Raw genomic sequence first — 26,958 nt, forward strand, 5'->3', positions numbered from 1 at the left:
TCAAGATCCCTACCCTACACACTACATCAGCTTATTCTGTTCTCCTTTTGTAAATATGCCCCTATAAGAGCCATAGGTAAACAACTAACCCGGTTTTTTGTACGTTGTAATTCGGCGTTCCAACCGGTTTAGGTATGGCTGCGTCTGCACTGGCGAGAACTGTGAACCGCTTGCGCCGCCATGCAAGTCCGAACCGTGCTTTAACAGCGCCCCCTGTCAGGACAATGGACGCAACTACACCTGCAAATGCTGGCCAGGTAACAATTCGTCTCTAACACTTGCCTCCACTAAAGCAAGGCAGTTTTGCATATGTATGCCCATGCCTATTCCCACACACACACATCCATACCCCTCCTCCCCCCCCCCCCCCACACACACACACATATGCACACACAACAAATAAATAAAATAAACTACAAATTCCCCGCTCCCCCCCTCCCAGGGTTCAGCGGGCCCCAGTGTGAGCGGGACATCGGGGAGTGCTCCAGCGGGCCCTGCCTGCACGGGGGCCGCTGCAGCTCCCAGCACGCCCAGGGCTTCCTCTGCAGCTGTCCCCCGGGAACCACAGGTACCTCAGGGACCAGCGGGGCCGGAGCTGCGGCTTCAGTTACAGGGGGTTCGGTTTTGCCGTGGGGAGGGGAGGGGTGGGGTGGTGGGGGGGGGGGGGGGGGGGGGCGGTGGACACAAAGGACACAAAGGACACAAAGTATCAAGTCTCAACCGAATGAAGCATTTAATTAAGTTCTCAACTGCTGATTTTATATCCAGTTGTAATTAGGTTTGATTTAAAAAAAATAGAATCTCTACAAGAATGACCCCGTAGCCGGCTATAGGCGGGACAGGAAGTGTACTCAGAGCACCCAGGATGAGGGGCACAGGAAGGGTGTTCACCGGTGCAACACTATGGTTACTACTACCTGTTTTTAGTGGACACTTGTTGTGTACAAACCAGCGTACGTATTCATAAAGATCTGAGAGGCAAAATCATCTTATTTATGAGTGGCACTGACTTGTATCGACGAAACTGGACTTTGGGTTTGTTTTGTTTACACACATACACATGCAATGTCGATTGTGCATTACACAAGATTTGTGTACGTCCCCCACACACACACACACACACACACACACACACACACACACACACACACACACACACACACACACACACACACACACACACACACACACACACACAGTCCTGCTGTCAAGGTGGCTAAATAGCATTAGCCTAATCCCCCCCCGGATCTGGCTGGGCCGGGCGGCTGACCGTAACCCCCTCAGTGTGTCGGCCGACCGCAGACAGGCACGCTAGGAATGGGGCTACTTCTGCCGCTCTGACGGCCAGCGAGCGCGTTCTCCACGGGATTCACCGCACTGCACGCGGAGCAGAGAGGGTTATGGTTCATCTAGAGCCGCACGCGGAGCAGAGAGGGTCAGGGTTCATCTAGAGCCGCGCACGGAGCAGAGAGGGTTATGGTTCATCTAGAGCCGCACGCGGAGCAGAGAGGGTTATGGTTCATCTAGAGCCGCGCTCTGAGGTCCTGTTATGGTTCATCTAGAGCCATGCTTGGAGGTCACGTTATGGTCCATCTAGAGCCACAAACGGTGGTCATGTTATGGTTCATCTAGAGCCACGCGTATGGAGTGGTCATGTTATGGTTTATCTAGATCCACACATGGTGGCGGTCCTGGTGGAAGCAGTACCTGCATGATGTGGAGACTCACCTGGTGGGTCTGGGGAGTTCTGCTGCTGGGAACAGGTAAGGAGCTGGACGATGGAACGCGAGCGCTGTGCCTCTAGCCAGCTGGGGTTAGTCACGTGTCTGTAGTCCGTAGACACGCTCCTGTGCCGCTGGAGTCGTATTTACAGCTAAAACTTGTTATGTTAGCATGTTTATATTCTACATTGGAAAATTTGGCTTTGATTTTGTGCACTTGATTTGACTTGATTTGTCGTACGAGCAGAAGACGTAACAGGGTAGTTAAGAGGATGTGACACGTGAGGAGTGAGGTCATTGTGCACGTGGGCCACATGCACTTGATCGAGTAACAGCGCCGCCCCCCCGGTGTTGTGCTGGCGGCCCGCTGTAACGCCGGCCCCTGGGCCCCTCATGAACGCTGGAACCTCTTCCCTTCCAGGCTCCCTGTGCCAGGAGCTGGTGGACGAGTGTGACAGCGGCCCCTGCCAGAACGGGGGCCGATGTGAGAACGGCGCGGGGGGCTACGCGTGCCACTGCCCCGCACGGAGCCAGGACGGCGTCCTCTACGGCGGGGCCGACTGCCGCATGCCGCTGGCGGGCTGCGACGGCCACCAGTGCCAGAACGGCGGCGGCTGCCGGCCCTTCCTCCACGACGACGGCCACACCCACGGCTACTCCTGCTCCTGCCCCCCCGGCCTCACGGGGGCCCTGTGTCAGACGCCCACCGTCTTCTCCTTCCAGCGCGCCGGCTACCTGCGGCTGCAGAGCCCCCCGCCGCCGGCGGACGGACGGGCCTCCTGCAACGTCACCCTGAGCTTCCGCACCGCGCTGCCCGGGGCCGTGCTCTTCCAGCGGGGCAGCGCGTCCGGCGGCCTCCTGCTGAGCCTGGAGCTCCGGGGGGGCAGGCCCCGCCTCACCCTGAGGGAGGGGCCTTCGGTCAGGCCTGAGGGGGGGGATGAGGAGTGGGAGGAGGAGGAGACGGAGTGGGAGGAGGGGGAGGAGGAGGAAGAGGAGAGCCAGACCCTGGAGGTCGGGCGTTCCGTGGCGGACGGGGAGTGGCACTCGGTGGAGGTGCTGCTGAGGGACGGGACCCTGGGTCTGGCTCTGCCGGGCGACGAGGCGGCGGGAGGCTGCGGGGGGGACGGAGCGCGGGACTGCCGGGTCGCGGCGGCCCTCCGGAGCTCCCTGGCGGGGCTGCCGTCCCCCCTGGAGGACACCTTTGTGGGGGGGCCCTCGCTGGGGGGCCCCGCGGACACGGGGCGGCGGCGGCGGCGGCCGGCGTTCGTGGGCTGCATGCGGGACGTGCTGGTGGACGGCCAGCTGGTGGTGCCGGAGGAGTGGCTGGGCGACTCGGCGGTCAACGTGATGGCGGGCTGCAGCCACCGGGACCGCTGCCTGGACGCGCCCTGCCTCCACGGGGGCCGCTGCGTCAACCTGTGGCAGGCCCGCCGCTGCCGCTGCCCCCGGCCCTACGAGGGGCCCGACTGTGGAGAGGGTACGTTAAGCACCCGGCGGGAGACACGTGGGAGTCTCAGCCACCAAACACCCAGCCAATCAGAGGGAGGGAAACAGCACAGAAACAGATGGAATAGAGTGAGGAATACAGCACAGTGACATATGGAATAGAGTGGCAAACACCCAGCCGCAGCCATACAGATAGAGGAATAGAGCACAGAAACAGATAGAAGAGAGTGAGCAATACAGCACGGAAACAGATAGAATAGAGTGTGAACACCCAGCAAAACAGAATAGAGTAAGGTTAGTTTTGAAATAGAAAGTTAAACCTGTTTCAACCAAGTGACCTAAATAACTTAAGGTCCGGAAGGTTTGGGAAGGTTTAAAGAAGGACGTGCAGCAAAAGTTTCTACAGTCTGGAACCCCAATCAGACCACTATTTGGTATTATTGATCGAGCAGGAAGAGGGAAAGCGTGGGCCAGTGAGTATCCAGCAGGTCATGTAACTCTCCTTGGATCATGTGTGACTTTACGCTGGGTGGAGGGTAAGAGAGGCCAGCGAGTTTAGAGGAAGGAGGAAGGAGAGAGAGAGAGATAAAGAGAGAGTGGCAGATCCTCTTATCCGACTGGATTAGTGCTGGGAGAGATTCTGTGGTAGAAAGAGACGGCGTATATTACCCATATCAGCACACTTTGCTCAACTGTGGAGTAAGCAATTATGTAAAAGAAAATAGTGAGGATCACCATTTAAGTTGTACGTTTTTCTAGGTATGTGACGCTGCCTAAAGCCTCCTGAGTCTGTCAAAGAGGATTGAATAACAAGGACTTTGCTGGAGAAATATACTGCCTACACACACACGTAATGTCATTAATTAAGCACACACACATCGTGAGATTACACAACCAATGCTTTCTGTAATCTCGTTGTTGAGCTCCTTATCAACAAACACAGCGTCTCGTTTCCTCTGTATCTATTCTGGTTATTCACACACACACACGCACACACACACACGCACACACACACACACACACACACACACACACACGCACACACACGAGGCAGGTGACTGCTCTCAATGCCTGCTTCTTGTTTGATTCTTTCCTCTCTACTCACAATCACATTATCTCATGTGTCCAGGTTATATTTAATCTGTCCATTAGGCGGACAGATGCTGTTCAGTTTCTAATTGTCGTCGTCCTCCTCCTCCTCCTCCGCCTGCAGAGCCCGCTCCCGCCCGCTTCGGGGGCGGCGACTCCCCGAGCTCCGCCCTCTTCTCCCTCACGGACCGTCTCGGCCCGCACCTCGGCGTCTCGCTCTTCCTGCGGACGCGCCGCCCGACGGGGCTCCTGCTGGCCATCGGCCCCGGCGACGAGGGCGGGGGCAGCGGCGGCGGCGGCGGCGGTGGCGGCGACAGGTACGAGGGCCCGTACCTCCGCATGTGGCTGGAGGGCGGAAAGGTCCGCGTTCAGGTCAACGGCTCGGAGCGGCTGGAGTCCCGGAGCGCGCTCAGCGACGGCGAGGCGCGCTTTGTGAGCGTGGAGGTGGGCGGGGCGGGGGGCGGAGTCACGTTGTCCGTGGGGGGGGAGCAGCAGGGCCACGCCCCCCAGAGGAGGGGGCCGCTGGACGTCCGGGCGGGGGACCGGGTCTCCGTCGGGGCGCTGCGGGAGGAGGGGGGGGGGCCGGCGTCGGCGTTCAAAGGCTGCCTGCAGGACCTGAGGATCAACGGCAGGCGGCTGCGGTTCTTCGGCGCGCCGGGGGCGTCCGCCGCGAGGTCCTTCCCTCTGGAGGCCGTGGTCAACGTGAGCCAGGGCTGCACCGGGGACGACGCCTGCCTGGTGAGTGGAGACCCGCCTCCCGGAGACGCTGAAAACCCCCATCTAGACTAGAGGAACGCCTTCTGGAGCTGATCGACCTGATGCCCTCTCAGAGATCCCTAGAACCCATACGGACGTTTTAGAAATCCTCCTGGAGCTTCCTTCTGGAGTTTCAGCCTGATGCCGGGAGAACCCTTCTAAATGGCCCATCTAGATGTTTGAGAAAGCCCCTCCACAGAGGCTTAAAACATCTTCTTCTAGAGGGTCGAAGTGGGGGTGGAGGGTTGAAGTCCTCCTGGATCTATCCAGAGCCCTCTTGAAGAAACGATGGCTCCACTTTCTCCATTGAGAGGAGGCCTTCCTTTAAAGGGAAAGGCTACATAAATCACATATGCAGCGATGCCAAAGGGTGTCCAGGAGGCTAAGTGGTTGTTTGTTTTATTCATGGTAGCGGGGAGCGCTTAACCCCTGGGGAGCGGGTCCCGAGCTGTTGCCTTTAAACTACATATGTTCACGCAGGCACCTTTCTGGTGGCTGGCCAGGTAGCATGACAGATGGCCGGGGGGCTGGGGGGGTCACTCGGTGGGCTGCCCTCACAGCAGGCGGTCCCTGGGGGCTGTCCCATCCTCCGAGGACGTGCCACGGGTCAGGGAACGGAGCAGCAGTTTGAATAGGCAGCAGATCTACTCTGGAGGGGTTAGCACGACCCATGTTTGATCCAGGATTTGACTCCACCTCTGGTTCCCCCCCAAAAACTATCAAATATGAAATAGATGCTGTTGTACTCGTTTTATATTTGCTATAATTAGGGATGAGCACGAATATTCGCAGGTTTAGTGCGATGGATTCCTTCTCACATCTCTAAAAACCTTAAAAACATAAAACTTTAAAACCTTTTCTTTAATGATACAAAGACTGTAATGTTGAGACGTTTCTCCAAATGATGGCTCTCATGATCCGATAACCTTCTGTTTCTCCCCTGTAACTCCAGGGGAGCCCCTGTCTCAACGGAGGCGGGTGTCTCTCGCTGTGGGACCACTTCACCTGCACCTGCCCCCCCCACACAGCAGGGCAGCGCTGTGAGGAGGTCCGCTGGTGTGAGACGGCCCCCTGCCCCGCCGGCGCAGAGTGCCACTCCCTCCACCAGGGGTACGAGTGTAAGTCCTCAGGGAAGGAGACTCCAGCGTTCACTACGGACGCTCCTCATCAGGGACCCAATCCGCGGAGGATTCAGTCAGTTCATTCAGTTTGTAAAATGGGGAAGCAAAGAAAGGAAAACACGTTTCAAATAATTAAAGGGGTGATATTATGTCACCAGGTGTGAGTGTGCTTAGCCATTACAAGCTGTTCAAAAATCTGCCTCTTCCTGTGTTTTAGTGACATCACAAGTGGGTGTGTCCACCTAGAACTGTGATCCACCTATGATGGATAGATCAGCCACAATTGCTACAGTCCACTGGGTAGGCTTGTGTACTGATCTATCCAACGGCTTGTAATGGCTAATCACACACACACCTCGTGGCATAATATCGCCCCTTTAATTCCAAGAACTCGGAGAGAATGATGCTTTGAACAAACATACAAAAAAGCATACATAAAAAAACCCACAAGAGTCTTAAGAGAATAAATTAACAATAAAGAGTTAAAATAATGTGCAGGACAAACAAGGACGTCATAGCTGGGTGGAGAGGCAGGGGCAGGCTAAGGCCTAGTAGTGTGTGTACTGGGTGTTTGACTCCCAGCTGGATGCTAATGGTTCTGTCGTTTCCTGTGTAAACAAGTGATGCAACAACATCAATGGCTCCTGTATGCAGCCGTACTAAACCTGCCCCTGCCATATGCTCTCCCCTGGACCCAGGCCAGATTAGTGCCTTTATAACAGAGATTAGGGATGGTTTGCACCACGGCCCGCCGGCCACACAGGGCCAAGTCATCCCGAAGATTACCAGACCCTTCATATTCCTTTCACATTACACCTGAGAATCATCACAGTGTGTCTACACAGGCCTTAACCCTCGCGATCCACCCCCCCCCCCCGTCAACAATCGCGCTCGCAATAGCGGTCGTCCGCGATCCACCCCCCCCCCCGTCAACAATTTAGTTTGTGCCCCTCTAACAGAAAAGGCGGCCCCATCTCGGGCCCCCCATTCAAACCGGTCTAGAATCGCCACGAGTATACAGCATTTCAGAATGTTAGTAAACAATAGCCGTAACGACACTTCCGGGTGGCAGAACACGAGCAGCTACCACTGACCTGAAACCATCCAGCCGGCTGTAAACATAGTAAAAAAAACATTGTTGTTCATCTGAAGTTGAAACGATGACGAAAACTATATTAATATAATATAATATAATATAATATATAATATAATATATATTCATACATATATATATATATATATATATTAATGAGACGTCCCGTAGCACCCCGCAAGAAGAAAATCATTAATTCAAGCCATTTACTCTGTTTTCTCGATCATGGAAGGGTTTGTTTACTAGTGGTGCCAACGGAGAACGCATCGGCTTTTGCCACCCGGAAGAACATAGTGTGACGTCATGGTAAATTGTCGTATAAGTGTCAGGATAGTGTATCACTGCCATGAGGATTGCCTCACTTACTTTATGTATGGGAATGGAAGAATCTTTCCCTGAGCTTAACTTAGTCTCTCTTACATTGACATTTAGGGCATTTAGCAGACGCTTTTATCCAAAGCTTCTTACAATAAGTACGTTTGTCAGAAGAAAGAGAAACAAGAATATATCGCTGTCGGTACAGTTGTTAGTGCCAAGCACTAACAATCACTAGGTTAACCCATTCCCCGTATACAACAAAGACAGCTAGGATAAGATGCTACACGATGCTCAGTACTATTTTTAAGTGCAAGGACTCTCTCAGGACTCTCAGCCTTCACAAACAGCCTGTTCCGCCTCTCCCTCCCAGGCCTCTCCAACGTGACCCTCCTGAACGACAGCAGCGTCCTCTCCTACCGGGGGAGCGGCCTCCTTTCCCGGGACGTCACCAGCCTGACCCTGAGCCTGCGCACGCGCCGCCGCCACGCCGCACTGCTCCACGCCGAGAGGGGCTCCGCCTTCATCACCCTCTCCCTCCAGGACGGCCGGCTCTGCATGGAGCTGCAGAGCCGAGCGGGAGGAGAGGAGGAGGAGGAGGAGGAGGAGAAGGAGAAGGAGGAGGAGGATGAGGTGGCGGAGGAGGAGCAGCAGGAGGAGGAAGAGGAGAAGGAGGCGCTATCCACCGTCAGCCTGACGAGCCGGCGCGTGGTGAGTGACGGCGAGTGGCACAGCGTGCACCTCTTCATGGCCGCCCCCTGGTCCCGGCAGTCCCGCTGGACGCTAGTCCTGGACGAGGACCCGGAGGAGGCCAGCACCTCGGCCGCGCCGGGGGGCGGCAACCTCAACTTCCTGCGGCGGGGCGTGGACATCTTCCTGGGGGGCCTGGGCCCCGGCGCGGGCTGGGGCCTGGTGGGCTGCCTGGGGCCCGTGGAGCTGGGGGGCGTGGCCCTGCCCTACTTCGGCCCCGGCCAGCTCGCTGCGCCGCGGCCGCAGGCGGAGCGCTTCGAGCTGACGTCGGCGGCTCCGGCCCGCCTGGGCTGCGGCGGCGGGGCGGTGTGCGAGCCCAACCCCTGCATGAACGGGGGGCGGTGCCGGGACCTCTTCGACCTGCACCGCTGCGAGTGTGCCGAGGGCTGGGCCGGCCGGCGCTGCGGCGTGTTCACCGACACCTGCGCCGCCACGCCCTGCGTCCACGGCAACTGCAGCGTGGTGGGCCCCGGCTACGAGTGCGCGTGCCACGTGGGCTACGCGGGGCGGGACTGCGGAGAGGAGGCGGACGCGTGCGAGGGCCACCTGTGCGCCCACGGGGCCACCTGCCTGCACGGGCCCGGCCGCTACGCCTGCCTGTGTGCCGAGAACTTCACGGGGCCCCTCTGCAAGTAAGACCTGGCGGGGGGACAGGAGGGGGACGGGAGGGGGACGGGGGGGGGGGGACGGGGGGGGGGGCGGGACGCAAGGAATACCGTCACCGTTTAAAGGTCCCAAATGATACCAGCAGGTGTGAGTGTGATTAGCCGAGACAACTCGTTTTGAAAATCTGCAAGTGGGCGTGTCCACCTAGATGTGTGCCGGATAGATGAGTGACGTCTGCTACAGTCCCACTGGGTAGGCTGGTAGACTGATCTGTCCAGCACACATCTAGGTGGACACACTTGTGACGTCACTAAAACACAGGAAGTGATTTTCAAAACGGCTTGTAACGGCTTCACACTCACACTTGGTGGTATTAAACCTTTAAGCTTAACATTGTGTTTCTGGGTTAGATATTGACGCTAGGCTCTGCAATGTCCGAAATGGTTAGCTTCTGTGATAGCCACCGTGGGCTAGAGCGAGTGAAGTCATCACGCTCTGGCCTCAACTGAAAATATACGAAGCGGGTTTAAGATTAAACGGTTGATTCTGAAAAAAGTATAAATGATCCGAAAAGGTATATTTAAAGATACAAGTGTGTTGGTTTGTTAAATGTTTGAACAAAGTTTAACGGTTAAAAATTTACCAAGTTGCGACGTAGTTGAAGTAGTTAGAAGTAGAAGTGTCAGCCCCCCCATCACACGGGGGGGGGAGGTGGAGCTGAGCAGACCCGACTAGACGACATGCAGAGCGCCAGACTAGAGTAGACGATAACACACCACAATTCTACAGACACGTTTAAAACATAAGCCCTGTCCCCGAGACCGGCGAGACGTATTGACATTAACCACCGGGTGCCGGTGTGTCAGAAACACCCCGAAACAACACAACACGACACGCACATGATTACAGACACGCTTTGCGTCTTCAAACGCGCATGGCGCTTACACACTTTTTCTGTTAAAGTCGCGAAAAACGCCTTTGAAAAGAAAAACGCAAACAAAACCGCGAGAAGACAAAATTGCAACCCCCTGGTTCGCACAGCGGAGAGAGAGAGAGAGAGAGAGAGAGAGAGAGAACGCGCGGGCGCTAAAACCACAAAGCGGGGGCCCTGCTCCGTAAGCACTTTCCCACGTCCTCCCCTCTGCCTCCCGTCAAGCACGCCGGCGCCTCAGAAGCCAGCGAGACTCCCGAGTTCTGCCGTCAATCGGGAGCACTGAAGAACCGGTTCAGAGCAGCTAGTGCCTCTCCTCCGCCGCCGCTCCACGGAGCCGCTCCGTCTGCCTGTCATCTGCCGTTAGCCTTGTACCCCCACCAGGGGAATCCCCCTCAACCATTTATGCATCCCCATAAACACACACACGTTCACTGCTATAGCTCTTTCTTGTGCAGCAAAACACAAAACATTGAGTGCTCTCTCTCCAAAGCCTACACACAAACCTACACACACACACACACAGACAAATGCATACACACACACACACACACACACACACACACACACACACACACAAACAGACACACATACACAGACAAATGCATACACACACACACACACACACAGACAAATGCATACACATACACGCACACAAACGGACACACACACACACAGCTTTTCAGAACCGACTCGCTCAGCAAGCAACTGGATCAATCGCTCAGCTCTCCTTTCATTGCCAACATCTTTGCAACAAACAGAGAAACTGTTGTTGTTTCGTCTCTTCCCCTGTATCTCAACCTCGGCATCTCTTTTTCTCCCCCGTCTCCCTCTCCGTCTCCCCCCCTCTCTCTCTCTCTCTCTCTCTCTCTCTCCCTCTTCGCCTCTGTTCCCCTCTAGTGAACGAGTTGAAGAGATACCGTGGTACATTGTTGTCAGAAATATGTAAGTACTTTTTGTTTTTCGTGTTCCAACTTTGTTCAGTGTCTGCGTGTTTGTCTCCCAGTCGGTCGTACACGCGTCTCACACATAACAAAACGCTCTCAGAGTTAAATGCCTGCCGTTTATTTAAAGCCTGGAACGGAACGCGGTCCGCGTCTCGTCTGAGTGTGTGTGATGTGATCGTCCCTGTAGCTTTAAGAGCAGCCAAAGATCTTTAGAGCCTTTGTTGTAGACACACACACACACAGGCGCAGGCACGCATGCACACACATAAATACACACGCACACACGCACAAAAACACACCACACACACACACACACACACACACACACCTTTACACACCCTTCCCTCAGATGTGTATCTAGTCATCTGTATGCCTGCTTGATGCCTAGGGGGGGTGTTGTGAATTTGCCATCTGCCAGACGGCCCCCCAAGCTCCCCGTGTCCATCTGCGGCGACGACACCAGGAACTACACCTGCTTCAACGGGGGCAACTGCAGCGAGCGCGAGCTGTCCTGCGACTGCCGGCCCGGCTTCATGGGACACCGGTGAGGACCCCCCCCCCCCCCCACCACCACCACCACCACCACAACACACCCCACCCAAACCCCGCTCACGATGGCTGACACCAACAGGGGAGGTCCGAGACTATGGAGTGAAGGTTGATTTATGTCTTTGGCTCGCAGGGATTCCGAGTTGCTTATTTGCATATTTGCAAGCAGCAGAACGCGGAGACACTTTGTGGCCCTACTTGCAAAGACGCTAGTCAGCAAGTGTACACAATTCGGTAGGCAGGTTTCACTGGAGAGGGATGGGGTTGAGGTGAAGTGTACCAGGGTTTGAGTTCCGCTCCAGTTCAGACTAATAAGTTCCAAGAGTCTCTGAGCCAAATAACTGCTTACCTGTAGACAATTAATGGAATTCATGCAATACTTCAAAACGTATCTCGCTATCCATCCATTTAATTATGGATACTATCATTTATAAGAGCTTATTTGGCATGGAAAATAATATGAACTACAGAAAGCTAAAAAACATGGTGTTCTATAGAGGTTTGTTGTGTTAGACTATAAGCTCAAATATGACTTGGACTGATCTCTCGGCCACCAAGACACAAGAAAGAACTGACTATTTTGCTATCATTTAATCCACATCCAAATGCTCCAAATGTTCTACCGTGCCTTCATTGAAAGTCTTCAAACCTTCTGAAGCATCTGTTGGTCTGGCAGTGCTAACTGAAGCACATCAAAACACTGCAACACTGAAACAAAAGCCAGTAAACCGTTAGTAAAGTTAAGTATGAGGTGAATCTATAGAAGCAGAGCAGTGAATCAGGAGAACATCATGGGAGACTAGAGTCACGCCCAGGCGTCCTGCTTTGAACTGCTGCCATCTGGCTGACGGAGCTGCCCCCTCTAGTGTCTAAGAATAGATCCAGCCTCTTGCTCGCACCACAAGCCCTTAAGTTCTTAGACGGGTGAGGCACCAGCACCTTATCCCCCTGCACTGGGACCAGTGCTTCCTGGAATCAAGGAGGGGGGAGAGCATCTGGGATGGGGGAGGTGAGACGCCCTCGTCTTAGCAGGTCGCTCTCTTCTACACCAGATAGAACAAGTGAAGGGCAAACAGCATGGTAATGTGGATTGATTGAGGAAATCAGACTCTTCCCTGGAGGTGCCCTACAGTATGGGTCTTTACCCATCTCCATAGGCATCGACTGTGACAATGGAAAGGCACAATATAACATATATGCAATGGTTTATACATCTCTATGCATCTGCCGTTATACCTATTCCAATCAAGCAATGTCTCTCTCTCCTCTCCCCCCTTCCTCTCTCTCTCCCCCCTCTCTCCTCCCCACCCCCCTTTCTCTCTCCTCCCCCTCCTCTCCCCTCTCTCCCCCCCTCCTATCCCCCCCTCCCCTCCCCTCCTCTCTCTGTCGCCCCCCCCCCTCCTCTCTGTCGCCCCCCCCCCCCTCCTCCTTTCCCTCCTCTCCCCCCCCCCCCCCACCCCCCAGGTGTGAGCAGGAGGTGGACGAGTGTAAGTCCAACCCCTGTCTGAACGGGGGCTACTGCCGCAACCTGATCAACAAGTTTTCGTGCGTGTGCGACATGAGCTTCACGGGCGACGTGTGCCAGACGGATGTAAGCGACCTTTACTTTTACGTAGCCGTGCTGCTGTGGCAGAACCTCTTCCAGCTGCTCTCTTACCTCATCCTGCGTCTGGACGAGGACGAGCCCGAGATAGACTGGGGGGCAGAGGAGTGACCCCCGGGGTCTGGGACTGGGTGTGTGTGTGTGTGTGTGTGTGTGTGTGTGTGTGTGTGTGTGTGTGTGTGTCTGTCTGTGGGAGTGTGTGTGTGTGTGTGTGTCTATCTATGTGCTAAGTTTTAATCCAGGTACATAATCGCTAGATCACTTTAAGTGTAAAAACTCAGATAGTGTTTAAGTGTTTAGTTCGGAGCTGTGACTGTGCCTTAAATGACTCTTTGTCTTTACCATAGGATCATTTATAATGTATTTTGTGGACAGTGGACAATGGACTATGGACAGTAATACATCATAGGTTCACACTAGTAGAGTAGGAAAGCTGGCTGGGATCTAATATAAGTATACATCTAATACACATACAAGTATTAAATCAAATATAAGTATATATAAGTATATCTTTCAACGATTACCTCGATATGGATAATATCATTAATGAATGCTTGAAGGCATTCACTATTACAAAAACGATTACAAAAAAAGAGTCCCAGAGCTCCAATCATCATATGATCACAACAGTAATGTAAGCATAATATATTACCCAGCTGTTTCACCTTTTGAGTGATTCATGCTAGAAAAACCCAGCTACAGGAACATAGCACTAGAGAACAAAATCATATGACAGTTTTGCATTTGCACGGATTAGAAAATGAGTTCTAAGGATGTAATTTATATGTATGCCAAAGGTATGGTCTTTTGGTGAAGTGTAACTGTGATAGGGTAGTAATGGATTCATTTGTGGGATATATCACATTTATATAACCTGTTTGTTAGTGAGCAGGCTGACATTAGTGTTTATAAAAACCAAACTAAAGGGTTGTGATTTGCTAAGGTCACTATGGGGGTTGTGATTGGCTGTTGGTAATGGGTGCGTTTGGGCCTGGTTTTTCCCGGTCTGACTGTGGCACGGTTGTATGTAAGAGCTGAAGACGTCTTTACCATGACTGTGTTTGTTGTGAGGGGTTTGCTTTGACTCTTTAAATCCATGTCCAAAGAGAGTTAATGAAAGAAGGCTGTTTGAATCCCATCCATTATTCTTCATTTGTCTTACAAGTCTGTATGTGATTTCTGTTTGTCTAGCAGTAAGACAGATGTCTCCAGCATGTCATCTGTTTCTATTTGTCTGTCAGTTATTGTGTGCTTCACTTTCATGTCTTCTCATTCATTCTGTCTCCAGCTTAGTGTCAATGTCTGTATTTCTTGTTTTCGAATAAAACAGAAGAAAAACAACTTTCTTAGCATCTTTGATCTGTCATCTCTCCTCTGTTGGTCTCTGTTGTCAATCATGATCTGTTTCCAACCATCCCTCCCTTGTCATTCATTGTTTCATACTGCTGTGTACCGATTAAAGAAGCAACTGACATTCGTCACATGCCAACCGAACAAGAATGATTGAACTACAGCCAAGATGTGCCAATTGTCCTTGGGGCAATGTGTGTACGTCTGTACGTGTGTGGTTTGTGCGCGTATGCGTGTGTGTGTGTGTCTGTGTGTGTGTGCGCTTGTGCGCGTGTGTGCATCCATGCGTGCGTGCGTGCATGTGTGTGCTCGCCCGTGCGTTTGTGTGCATACGTACCCGTGTGCGTGTGTGTGTGTGTGTGTTCCCATGTGTGTGTGTGCGTGTGTGTGTGCTCGTCCCTGTGTGTGTGTGTGTGTGTATGAGCAGCGTGTGCAGCAGTCAGGTGGCGTGCGGCGGTCCAAACATAGCAGCTTAATCTCCTTAACAAGACGGAGGGAAGGTGTGACTCCCGGAATAATCTGACGCTCACAAGCACACTGAAAGGAGACAAGTTTGGCGCCACTTGATTCGGGCCTTCTGCCTGCATGAGAGTCTCAGTGAACGGTGGCTCAAACAGTGGGACCAGAGAGGGGGGGCAGGAAGTGGTTTGTCAGCGTCTGTGCTGAGGCGGCCGTCCTTTGAGGAGAGAGAGAGCGAGAGAGAGAGAGAGAGCGAGAGAGAGAGACTTATGCTTCGCCAGCGGAAAAAGAGAAGGGAAAAAAAGATGGCATCACAGAGCATTCTGCTGCTTCAGCAGAGAGCTGGTGGCATTCACATGGGTTTGGGGAATCTTATGAGGGCAGTTATCCCGCCCGCCCGCACACACACACACACACACACACACACACACACACACACACACACATACACACAAAACAGAATGGCTACAAGCACCCATGGACACACACATAGGTGTCTTGTACCAGCACACACACACACACAAAACACACAATAGATACAAGCACCGATGGACACACACACAGACACAAACATTCACATAGGTGTCCTGTACCAGCACACACACACACACACACACACACCTATACCTGCAGATACGGAAATAGACACAAACACCCATACACTCACACAGACGTTCCTTCAGATAAGGTCGGAGATTGTGCAAACCCTCATACACACACACACACACACACACACACACACACACACACACACACACACACACACACACACACACACACACACACACACACACACACACAGAGTACATAATGTACGACAGCAGAGAGGGAAACTCTCCGCGGTGGCTGCTGTGTGTCTGTGTGTGTCTGTGTGTGTGAGAGGAGGGGGGGGGTGGTGGTACCGTAGAGACTGGTTAGCGCGCGGCGTCCCCGTCTCCCCCCGGCGGAGGGTGAGTGATGGCGGGGCCTGGCTGGAGGCTCCGCGGCGCGGCTGGTGTCACCGCCTCCCTGACAACAGCTAGCTCCAGCGCTAGCCTGACAGGTAGGCACTTCTTAGCTTCTCCGCGGGAGTCAGAAGCGAGGAGGGGGCGAGATGTGCTGTCGCCAGCAGAGTACCTGTTTTTTTGGTGTTTTTTTTCCTGGTGGTTTTTCGCCGCCTTCCTCGATTCCGGGATTTGCTTCAGTCGACTTTTCTGCCTGGGTTTTGTGATTCTTGATCTTTTTCTTGCTCCTTCCCTGTGTGTTCAAATCAACTAACTTCTATATTATATTACATTATAATAACACGATTTCAAGGCGAGTTTGCATCACGTGGACGGTTCTGTTGGTTCTGTTTGACAGCTCAGAGCCTCTCTACCGTGGCACAGAGCCACCTCGCTGACGTAAGTTACCGACCCCGTCCCAAACCCACAGCGGTGACACTGACGGCTGTCTCTACTGAATCAACGGGTTGTTGGGATCATTGCATGTTCAAATCACCAGGGGGGATTCTGGGTCAGTGGTGGTGATCTGGGGAGCTTCGTCTGTGCTTGGTGCTCGATGCTTGGTACTCGGTGCTCGGTGCTTGATTGGTTCGTCTGCCGAGTGTGTTGTGGTTCAGACGTGCTTCAGGGTGACTCCTGGCTCAGGGAGTACAGGCCCCGTAGTAGGACCGAGTGTCCCCTGCGTGTGGTGTTACATAGGATGTGACATCAGGTGTTACATCAGGTGTTACATCAGGTGTTACATCAGGTGTGTGTTAAATCCGGCTGGAAGCATGAGGGTGTGAGAGGGGTGCTCTGGGCATGTTACAAGCGTGTTCTTGGGGTGTTAGAGAGTGCTCCGGGCGCGTCGGTGGTGTGTTCTAGGCGTGGTGCAAATGTGTTACAGGCGTATAAGAGGCGGTGCTCTTGGCGTGTCAGTAGCGTGTCCACGGCCGTGACGGTTCCCCTCCCCTCTCAGACGGAGCGCGCTCCGCAGGGCTCGCGGCTGGCGGCCGTGCTGGCGCCCTGTCTGGTTGTCCTGGCGACCGTGCTGCTGCTGGCGCTGGGTCTGGCGCTGGCCCGGCTCCGCGGGTGGCGGCGGCGGCGGGCGGCCGGAGGTTTCCTGCCACGGCGCCTGGAGGAGGGCGGGGGTCCCTCTTCTTCTTCTTCTTCTTCTACGGCGCCCGGAGACGTAGCCCTGCGCACGCTGGCCGCACGGGTGGAGCGGCTGGTGTGACGGAGGCGGAGCCACGGGACGCAGCGCACACCTGTGTGTGTGTGTGTGTGCGTGTGTGCGTGTGTATCTGTATGTCGGTCTGTGTGTGTGTGCCTGTGTGTGTGTGTGGGAAGAGGGACTGAGAGAGTGAGGAAGGAGAGGGAGGAGAGGGGCGAACAGGAGATATTATAAATCCATTGCAAAGACGCTGTCGTATAAACCTGTTGACACGTCACAGACTGCGACGTTGCCCCTCTGAACATCTCTCTCTTCCCGTCCCTTTCTCTCTCACTCTCACCCCCTCCCTCCCTCCCTCTCTCTCTCCCTCCCTCCTCCCTCTCTCCCTCCCCTCCCTCTCTCTCTCTCTCTCCCTCCCTCCCTCCCACTCTCCACCTCCCCCCCTCTCTCTCTCCCCCTCCCCCTCTCCCCAGCTGACCTCTGCGGGGCTGTCCTCCTCCCTCCTGCTCCCTGTGACCCTGCTGTCGGTGCTCCTGCTCCTGGCCCTGGTCTGCTCCGCCGTGGGCCTGGTGGTGGCCCTCAGCCGCAGGGCCACGCACGGCGCCTACAGCCCCAGCCGGCAGGAGAAGGAGGGCTCCCGTGTGGAGATGTGGAACATCACCCAGCCGCCGCCCATGGAGAGACTCATATGAGGACGGGCCGCACGCCACACGGCCCAGCTTAAACATGATTAAGGATGGGGCCCTCAACATGATGACTAAGGATGGGGCCCTCAACATGATGATGTTTAAGAATGGGGCCCTAAACAGGATGATGACGGAAGGGTGGGGCCACTCTACAGTCATTCTAAGGCCGATTTGGGAACAATCGGAAGAAGGGCAGACTCCAGATCTGCAACCTCGGTCGGGGCAGACACATGGTGGACCGATGGTCGTAACGCGTGTGTGAGTGAACGACACAAATCCATGTCGGGACGATCCAGATTCAGCCAAACATGTTCGGTTTAATCTAAGCTATGGCTCGGGTGTTCGGGTGGTGAGTAGTGTTGGAACGCGCAAATTGGCAGGTGAATATTTAACAGCCAATTGAAAGCGTGATTGCAAAGTAGCAGGAGCGGCAGAGAAGACGGTTGTTTGGTGGGGTGTTCAAACAGAGTGGTAGAATCCACTGTCGCGTCGCATGGGGGGGGGGGGGGGGGGGGGCACAATACAGTAAGGGGGCACAATAATTGTACTGAGGGGGCATCGGAGCCTTTTACCCCCGGTGGCCCCTGGCTGGGGTAAATGAGCACTGAGAAGTCAAATGGCGTTAAAGCTAAAAACGGAGAGAGTAGAAGACAGAAAGCTTTCATAAATAAACCACCTAGAAAACACACACTCCCTACATTTTTCTAACGCGTGCAAACATGTGATTGACAGGCGTGATTGACAGGCGTGATTGACAGGCAAGATGGATTCCCCAAACAACCAGGGATGATGCCATGATTGGTCAGAAATGAGCGACCAGATATCTAAATATAGAATCAGGTGGTCAACCAGAGCAGATCATTTCACTCACTAGTGGACATCTTGCTATAGCTCATTCCACACAAAATTATAGCTCACAAATCTTTCTGCACCTATAAATGTGTGATGCTCCATCATACTGTCACTCTTTCCAGATCCAGAAATCATGGAGTGTGGCCCCAGGTTACTCCAAAAATAACACGTTTTGATTTATAGCACAGTGACGACTTTCTTATGAAAGGCTTCTAGACTGCTTCAACACCGTAGCAGAGACACATCCCTGAATTTCTCACAACCCCTTTTAGATCAGTTATAAATAATAGATATCAGTTCCTAACTTGTTTTTTATCAGTTTAATAATGAGAAGCCACTGGAATGGACAGAAAATGCTAGTATTGATTATTGTTGTATGTATATAATTTAAATCTCTGCATTTTCTAGTTTTGATTATTTTGTATGATTACATGATGGATGTAAATTGATGTGATTTGTCTGATTTGACAGATTTTGTGATATTTATTTTAAATTCATTTTTATCTTGGGTTCTAATGAATGGATAAGTACTGTACTGTAGTACTTATTGTACTGACCTATAAGAACTGTGCCAGTACTAGTAGTCTGTGATTATTAGGGTTGTGTAACTAGATATTCGTTGTGTACATTTAGACTGCAGACCTGCACTTCAATACCTCATCACCGTCTCATATATTTCTAGATACGTTTCCTTTTAAGCGATGATTAAAGCAGTACTTGAAATAAAAGGGAAGCTACAAAGGGTGCATAAACATGGACAATATAATTTATTTCCGATTCACAGTGCTTACAGTGGTGTACCGCTGCTCAACACTAGCTGCTCATCACCAGCACGTCAAATCCACCTTGAGACAAGTCCACTTTCATAATGACCACATGCAACAGGAGTGCATAGACTAGGAGAAAGAATCCTGTTAGATAAAATACCGTTTAGTTCATATATATATCTGTAGATATATATATTTATGTAAATATATTTTTTGTGACACATAGATGTCTGAAAGCCTTCTTTTAACGTCTGCACTAAGCATGGAATTATAAATCTATTAAAAACGATGATTATTTTTGATCATCAGCTACATCTCTTTAATATGTGGATGATTGACAGGTGGTTGATGAGAACCTTGCAGAGACAACATAAATGTGAGACTCATCTCTGGTCTCCTCAGTCATCCAGTGAGCATCCAGACAGGACGCATCAGTCGTTATGACAACACATTCAACAATAGCAACATTAGCTTGCTGTTATTTTTTTCCCACACAATATTTTGGACACACTTCGAGGGCAGGGAGCGAGACTGGCTGGACACCTTCATATCCCAGAATGCTCCTCTGCCCTCTTCGTACAGTCAGTATGGCTCTTCCTGTGACCACAGTGTCAAGTTGAACTCAGTAACTACACCCTTCTCTTCACAGCACACCACTCAAATTCTTGTGTAAGAGCAGCTCTGAGCAGGCTTACAGTACTCGTGTAGAGCAGCTCTAAGCAGGCTTACAGTACTCGTGTAGAGCAGCTCTGAGCTTGTGTAGAGCAGCTCTGAGCAGGCTGGCCTTACAGTAGTCATGGCTAACAGTAGTCATGTGGTGCGCTGGGAGACACCACACACAGAAAAATGCAGATTTAAACACAAAAGAAAAGCAACAAAAGCAAGGCCAACGACATGACATCATCAGGACTCAGACAAGACATCAACATGAATCAGACATGACATCATCAGGTGTCAGACATGACGTCATCTCGACTCAGACATGACGTCATCACGACTCAGACATGACATGATCACGACTCAGACATGACATCACTATGACATCATCAGGACTCAGTACCTGATGCAGAGCGGCAGAACCGTCCGAAACATTCTGAAACACTCAGCTCTACTTATTCCCACAGGATAGATGCGATTAATACTGGAACAACCGACAACATCAGCAGTACCTTCAGAGTTCTACCCACGACTGAGATTAAACCAAGGGTTTTAGTCTGTTGAATACATATTTAAATACATGCACCAGTTAGTGAGAACATGGACTGTCACATGCAGTGAGAATCACCACTGGTTTGAGATGTAACAATCTCAGGGTCAGACACGCATGTGCGCGCGCGCACGCGCACACACACACACACACACACACACACACACACACACACACACACACACACACACACACACACACACACGTACGTGTCAGGCGTCATCACATATCTGAATGCAATGGCGTGATGGATCATGCAAAGAGGTTTTATAAAAGTCGTCTTGTTCAGAAAAATAAAATCTAAAACATTCAAACATTTTGGGATGAGTGTAATACAACCCCCCCCCCCCCCGCATCAGATACAGAAATATACTCATGACAGCAAAAATACAAGTCTAGCGATAGCTGAAAATAATATCTGGTCGCTGCGACATTAGCGATATTCAAGTTCGAGAAACCCGTTTTAATATTTAGTTAAGAATGCAAGAAGGAGGTGTTAAGAGCAGATAAGAAAAGAAAGAAAAACAGAAATAGATCAACCATAATGTTAACAAGAACACAAGAAAGCTCTCAAAAGAGTGGACCACTATTGGATTCGTACAAAAGCAAAAAATACTGAATTTCAAACAAGGAACTTAACTATCATTTAACAATATATTAAAAAGTATTTTTTACTAAGTATTTAAAACCAACCAGTCACATCCCGTTCCTAAACTGATTACTTCTGCTCCCTCCTTGGGCAAAGCCTCTGGGACTGTATGCATATTCACACCCCATTGATTCAATACGGGGGGAGTTAATGGGGGTCTTTGTTTTAGCAAAAATGAAGAGATAATTCTAGCAGGGCCTCTGACCAGTAGGGTGCGCGTATCTGTGGTTGAAGTGTGTGTGGTGCTCCATGTAAGGCACACCATACACAGGTTCAAACACCAGGGCCAAACCACTCACACACCAACCACAAACACAACCTGACGCCTTGCATTGAATGCAACTCAGAGGACTGCTCTGTGTCTCCAATGAGGGAACGTATTACTATAACTTATTACTATTTCAGAGAACCGGACTCAAATAAAACGCACCCGGCGTGACCTAATGAAAACAAAGTTTGTGTTTTCTGAGCGTTTTACAGTGTTGCATAGTTTCTTTTGAGTATTCAGACAAAAAAGCTAAAAGTCTCACTTTTCCTTTTTCCTTTTTTTTTTTGAAATTCTTTGGACCAATCGCAGGCCTTCGAGACGTGCGGCCTGGGCTTTTATGAGCCAATCGTTAACAGAGAAAAGGAGAAGGAGAAGGAGAGAGAGGGGGGGGGGAACGCTGTAAAAGCCCCACAGCGGCTGGTTGTCTGGTGTAAATCATAAAAACAACTCACCATAAACATCATAATCCTCAACACAAGCACATTCAGACACCATCGCTCTCCCTGCTCTGAGCCGGCCGTGGGGGGGGGGTTTCGGGGGGGGCCGGGGATCCCCCACAATGCAGCATTCTCTCCATGGGAGAATTCATTTTAGCTTCACTTTACGGCCATACGGCTACTCTTAAAACGGCAAACGTATTGCTCGGTTTACAACGCAATCGTCACGCTTCGCATCGGATTACGACCGGAACGTAATCTAGAGAAAGCTGCGATAGACCCCCAACCCTCTACCCCCACCTGCTGCCCCCACTGAGGATGGTGGGAAGGTGTGTGTGGGGGGGGGGGGTAGACTTTAAAAAGATGAACTCTATGACTTGTGGGGGAACAGAGAGGAATGGGCTGAAGGTTCATTTGGTTTGAGATCAGCCTCAGAATGGCCGAAGGGAAATGGCTTCTGGTATTGGATATATTTGAAGATTATTAATTTGTTTGCACTCCTGTGATTCACTCCTGTGATTCAACAGTGAGTTATTAATACATTTTTTTGATTTTGTATATAAAAATAGCAACTGGATGTTCGAATTCTGTAACAGAACCTAGCGGAGCACATTGTAAATGTAGCTCCGTGTATGCATATATTAGACTCTAGTGATGGTTGGTTATATATTAAACTATCTATTAACCCCGGGAGACGATGTTAAAGGACCGCTGTGACTGTCGTTTCCACTGACACAGTACCCATTAAAGTGTCTGTGGGTATTTGAGACAGTGTCAAACGATTCACAGCTCGGTATAAGGCTTGGTTTCACAGCAGGACACAATGTGTACTACTAGTGGCAGAATAGCAACCGCTACTAAACAATCTGTGACAGACTCTTGTGTCTCAGGAGCTGAGATCGATTACTTTATCCGGTAATGATCATCAGACCGTCTAATATTAGATCTGGGTTATGTCAATAACCCAGACGTCGTTTCTAGTCTAAACATCACTCAGTACCGCGCGTTGTTGACCTATCGTACCTCCCTGATCTATGAGTGCAAAGTCTGGTGAAATGTTGGGGACACATGTGGGGTGAGGGGTTAAATACTGGCCCGACCGACGTGATGGTGAGAGCGCGTCCCTTCTTAAATCCTACAGTTTATCTACGTATGCATATTCAAACCTGAAACATTAGGTACCTTTAATAACTTCTGTGTTAGGATGGTTAGTATGTATCGTCTTTTAAGATGGTTAGTATGCATTGTCTTTTAAGATGGCCGTTACATGACCGTGGTTAGTAGCAGTAGCAGTAGCCGTAGAAACGCTGGGACTGTACACAGAGGGGGGGGGGGGGGGGGGGGGAGGGGTGGCGCCGGTGGACTGACCCTCTCAGGGCTCGTCGGCGGCCACTCTGCTGCGCTCGCGCCGGGCGCCGGCGTGGTTGTTCGTACCGCGGTTGAGCTGGTGCCGGGGCGGCTGGGGGCTGCTCCTCAGGGTGTGATCTATCTCCTCCAGGAGGCCCTGCTCCTCCCGGGGCCCCTCCCCCTGGACCCCGCCCGCCGGGGCCCCGGCCTCCGCGGCCCCCTGCTCGCCTGCCTCCCTCACCCAGGGGACCAGAGCCTCCCCCGGGGGGCCGCCCCCGTGACTCCCGGGCCCCTGCCTCTGGGGGGTCCTCCTCGGGGCCTCCGTGTCCGGGGGCCGGGGCCCCGGGCTCCGCGTGGGGGGCGCGGCGCCGTGCGCACGGGACGGCAAGGGGGAGGCGCGTGGGGAGTCGCCGGCGCCGGCCGGGGGGACGGCAGCAGAGGGGGGGGTCTTGGTCGGGATGGGGGGAGGCGGACCCCCCGGGCGGAGGCGAGACGCGTTGGAACGCGAGGGCGGCGGCGGTGGCGGCGTGGCGGCGGCGGCGAGGCCCCCCTGGGGGTCGGCCACACCCGGCGCGGTGACGGTGACGGTGACGCCCGGGATCATCATGGTGAGGGGGCGGGTGGGCGGGGCCACGGGGGGCCGCCGGTGGAGGCCCCGCAGGCTGCTCTTGTTGGGGCGGCGACGCGGGGAGGGGGGCAGGTGCTTCCCGTGCAGGACGCTGTCGTCCTGGCCCAGGTGCCACGCCCCCAGGTCCCCGTCGCCCCCGGAGACGCCACTGCCGCCGCCGCCGCCACTCGCCGCTTTGGGATCAGAAGGAGCCGTAGACGTGTTCTGTGAGGAAAGAAAAGGGAACATCAATTATTAAATGCGTACCAAAAAAAATGGAAATTGAAACATCAATCCACCAATCAATCCGTCAACATCAACACGTCAGCGTTTATTTCAACCCGTCAACGCTGACATTACGTTTATATTTCATTAACACGACATCGAGGCTGACGCTTTCGTCTAAAGCGAACATACAACGGTTCACCATCGCCTCACATTCACCCATTCACGCACACATTCACACACCGACGGCGGAGTCAGCCGCGCAAGACGACAGCCAGCTCAGGGACACCTAGACACCACACCTCCCCCCCAGGCAGTCCTCTCCTGGTATACCCCCCCCCCCCCTCCCCAGGCGGTCCTCTGGCGGTCTGCGTACCGGCCCAGCGTAGCCCACGTCCTCCGTGGACCGGAAGAAGTCCAGGCTCTTGGCGGCGCTGAGCCGGCCCTGGTCCATCACCTTGCTGGAGCTCAGCGAGTCCATGATCTCCTCCAGCAGGGTCATGTGGCCGCCGGGCGCCGGCTCCATGTCCCCCAGCTCTAGGGAGTACGAGTCATCACTGTCCTCCATGAGGGAGCCCACCTCACCACTGTCCTCTGACGAGAGCCTGCAAAACGGGTGCGTGTGCGGGTGAGTGGGGGTGGGTGAGTGAGTGAGTGAGTGAGTGAGTGAGTGAGTGAGTGAGTGAGTGAGTGAGTGAGTGGTTAGGACTGGTTTAGAAGATTGCATCATTGTTCTGAGAGTTTGGTGGGACAGGCATGGATATCTATTATTTGACCAATTGCTGTTATTAAACTGACCACTTGGGGGCAGTGTTACCTCGAGTAAAGCGACGCGTGAAAATAGATAAACAATACAAAATTATAATTTCTTGTTTTGTACATGCCACAATGAATCTATAAATAATAAAAATATAATATATATAATAAAAAAACAACAAATGTGTCATCATGGTCATGAGTATATGAGAACACACACAATGATTCCAAACAAAAACAGGAGACAGGAAACGAAGGTGCGTACTTGCTGGTGGTGTCCAGCTCGTCGTCGTCGAAGCTGAAGCCCATGTCCTGCAGACCCATGCTCAGGGTGGGCCGCGACTGGTTCTGCTGCAGGACACACAGGGGGGGCGGGGGGGGGGGACGGGGGGGGGGTGAGCCTGGGGGGCCGACAGGTGAACTCACCTGAGGGGGAGGAGTCTGAACGGCTCTCTCTCGCTCTCATTGGTTCAGCAGCAGGTTATATCAGAAGCATTTAAGTCAAGTTTTGAGTCGGAACCGAGCCCTGCGTGTGGGCGTGTGTGTGTGTGTGTATGTGTGTGTGTGTGTATGAATTTAGTTATATCCCACGTAACTGGTACAGTCGCTGTATATTCCTGCATCACAGACCCAAAAACGCGACTGTTTTGTCAGTGTGTTCGATACCAAATGTGAGCACTGCATGGTTTTTAATAAGCCACCTGTATCACGTTTAATGGGCAGAGAGAGGGAGAGGGGGAGAGAGAAAGGGTGAGAGAAAGAGAGAGATGGGGAAAGGAGGGAAAGAAGGGGAGAGAGAGATAGAGAGTGGGAGAGAGAGAGAGAGAGAGAGGTTTACAGAGTAGAAGACCCTCCCAGCCGACCCCACCCCCCAGGAGACCAGATCTGCCTCAGGCCGCTTATTAACATGCCTTCCACAAACTACACACTTGTTTTGCTGCGTGTGCGCATTTGTGTGTGTACATTTGTACCTACCCCCCCCCGCCACCGCCTTTTGTTTTTTCACCGTCTGAAATGTGCTCAACCTCTCCTCTCATGTTTGCCTCTCGGAGTCGAACTAACCCCACCTCTCCCTAACAAATACGCTGCTCTCTGAGCGGGTATCTGCATCAGCTCGCCGGGTCCGTGTCCGTCACTACCCGGTACCCCGTGGAGCCCGGCCCTCTCCCTCTCCCCTCCCTCTCGTCTGCCCGTCTGTCGGAGCAAAGAGCCCGACAGGGCTCCGGGGTCTCTGGGTGGACGGATCTTTAGCCGTGGAGGCTGACGCGACCACAGAGACCGCCCCCTTAGCACTACGGCTAACGTTGTTTTGACGTGGTTTTGACTAAGGTGGGCTGTGTGTGTGTGTGTGTGTGTGTGTGTGTGTGTGTGTGTGTGTGTGTGTGCGTGTGCGTGTTGGCCAGATTAGAAAAGCAGGTAAACACTGGACAACCAACGAATGACAGGATTTTTAAGAAGGAAATTAAAAACTGGAGGAGGGGGGATGAAAGAAAATGAGGGGTGAAAGAGAATGAGTGAGAGAGAATGTGCGAGAGAGAGAATGACAGAGAGAGAGAAAAAAAGAGAGACATTAGAGAAATGAAAGTCACGGTTAAGAACAATCTTTTTTTATCTGTGTCAGTGAGTGAGTGAGTGAGGGCAATGTGAAGTTGCTAATTCGAAGAGGGAAGAAGATGAAGTAGCGAGGGGAATGAGCACATTAAGGGGATGAAGGGAGGAGGTGAGAAGCAAAGCAGAGACAGCGACAAGAGAGAGGGAGTGAGTGGAGAAAGAGAAAGAGAGAGAGAAAGAGAGAGACACACACACAATGACAAAGACAGGTGAGAGAGTCAGTGGTGGGCGAACAAATCCCTTCTTGATTAGAAGACATGAGGGCCAGCCAGGTAGGTATGGTCACACACACACACACACACACACACAAAGACATGCATACACACTCAGACCACCACACAAACGCACGTATCCTCCATCACAAAAAAAACACAAAGAGTTAAAGTGCCGTTCGGTCCATAAAAGTCACCGAAGGAGAAACTTGTGCTGCGGACACTTAAAGCCTCTCAGCAGAGCCGCGCTAAACACCAACACATGTGGGGGGCGCCGCTGATTGGCCGGCTCGCCCCCCCCCCCTCTCTACCTCTCTCTCCCTCGCTCTCCCTCTCTCTCCTCAGTGGCTCCGTAATGAAAGACATTTCAGAGGGGCTGCAGCCCCGGGATCCCTAAACAGCCTTTAATGGGTTCCTGTGTCAGGGTCGTAAATCTGGACCCAGGGCCCGGGATCAGGGGGC

The 26,958-nt window shown here is 52.6% G+C and overlaps 2 protein-coding genes across 3 annotated transcripts; one reads left to right on the forward strand and one right to left on the reverse strand.

Annotated features, from left to right (window-relative positions):
- Window positions 1-1,196: 1,196 nt before the first annotated feature.
- crb1 (crumbs cell polarity complex component 1) lies at window positions 1,197-17,564 on the forward strand (the record flags this gene model as incomplete). Of its 2 annotated transcripts, none has more annotated exons than XM_084472994.1 (9): window positions 1,197-1,763; window positions 2,143-3,198; window positions 4,381-4,994; window positions 5,965-6,130; window positions 7,915-8,923; window positions 10,729-10,773; window positions 11,164-11,319; window positions 12,789-12,915; window positions 17,346-17,564. In XM_084472994.1, exons 1-9 carry the CDS (start codon window positions 1,643-1,645, stop codon window positions 17,562-17,564), a joined length of 3,513 nt encoding a protein of 1,170 aa, XP_084329120.1. In that variant the 5' UTR covers window positions 1,197-1,642. The 2 variants fall into 2 exon arrangements, with proteins under 2 accessions (XP_084329120.1, XP_084329121.1); XM_084472995.1 differs by having other exon boundaries at window positions 11,194-11,319.
- Window positions 17,565-19,236: 1,672 nt separating this feature from the next.
- On the reverse strand, window positions 19,237-25,019 carry LOC311353507 (uncharacterized protein). Its single transcript, XM_084473422.1, has 3 exons — window positions 24,939-25,019; window positions 24,294-24,522; window positions 19,237-23,917 (listed from the first exon to the last, which is right to left on the reverse strand). The coding sequence occupies exons 1-3, from the start codon at window positions 24,995-24,997 to the stop codon at window positions 23,111-23,113; spliced, it is 1,095 nt and encodes a 364-aa protein (XP_084329548.1). The 5' UTR covers window positions 24,998-25,019; the 3' UTR covers window positions 19,237-23,110.
- Window positions 25,020-26,958: the final 1,939 nt, after the last annotated feature.

Source organism: Micromesistius poutassou, assembly GCF_964030765.1.
Source record: "Micromesistius poutassou genome assembly, chromosome: 9".
Classification (NCBI taxonomy): domain Eukaryota; kingdom Metazoa; phylum Chordata; class Actinopteri; order Gadiformes; family Gadidae; genus Micromesistius; species Micromesistius poutassou.

What these genes read in the sequence shown, in the direction of transcription:
- LOC311353507 (XM_084473422.1), bottom strand. Translation starts at nt 24,997, where the DNA reads ATGGGTCTGCAGGACATGGGCTTCAGCTTCGACGACGACGAGCTGGAC. An exon ending in GAGCTGGACACCACCAGCAA is followed by an intron (nt 24,523 to 24,938) that starts GTACGCACCTTC and finishes CCCGTTTTGCAG; the next exon opens with GCTCTCGTCAGAGGACAGTG. An exon ending in ACGTGGGCTACGCTGGGCCG is followed by an intron (nt 23,918 to 24,293) that starts GTACGCAGACCG and finishes CTTTCCTCACAG; the next exon opens with AACACGTCTACGGCTCCTTC.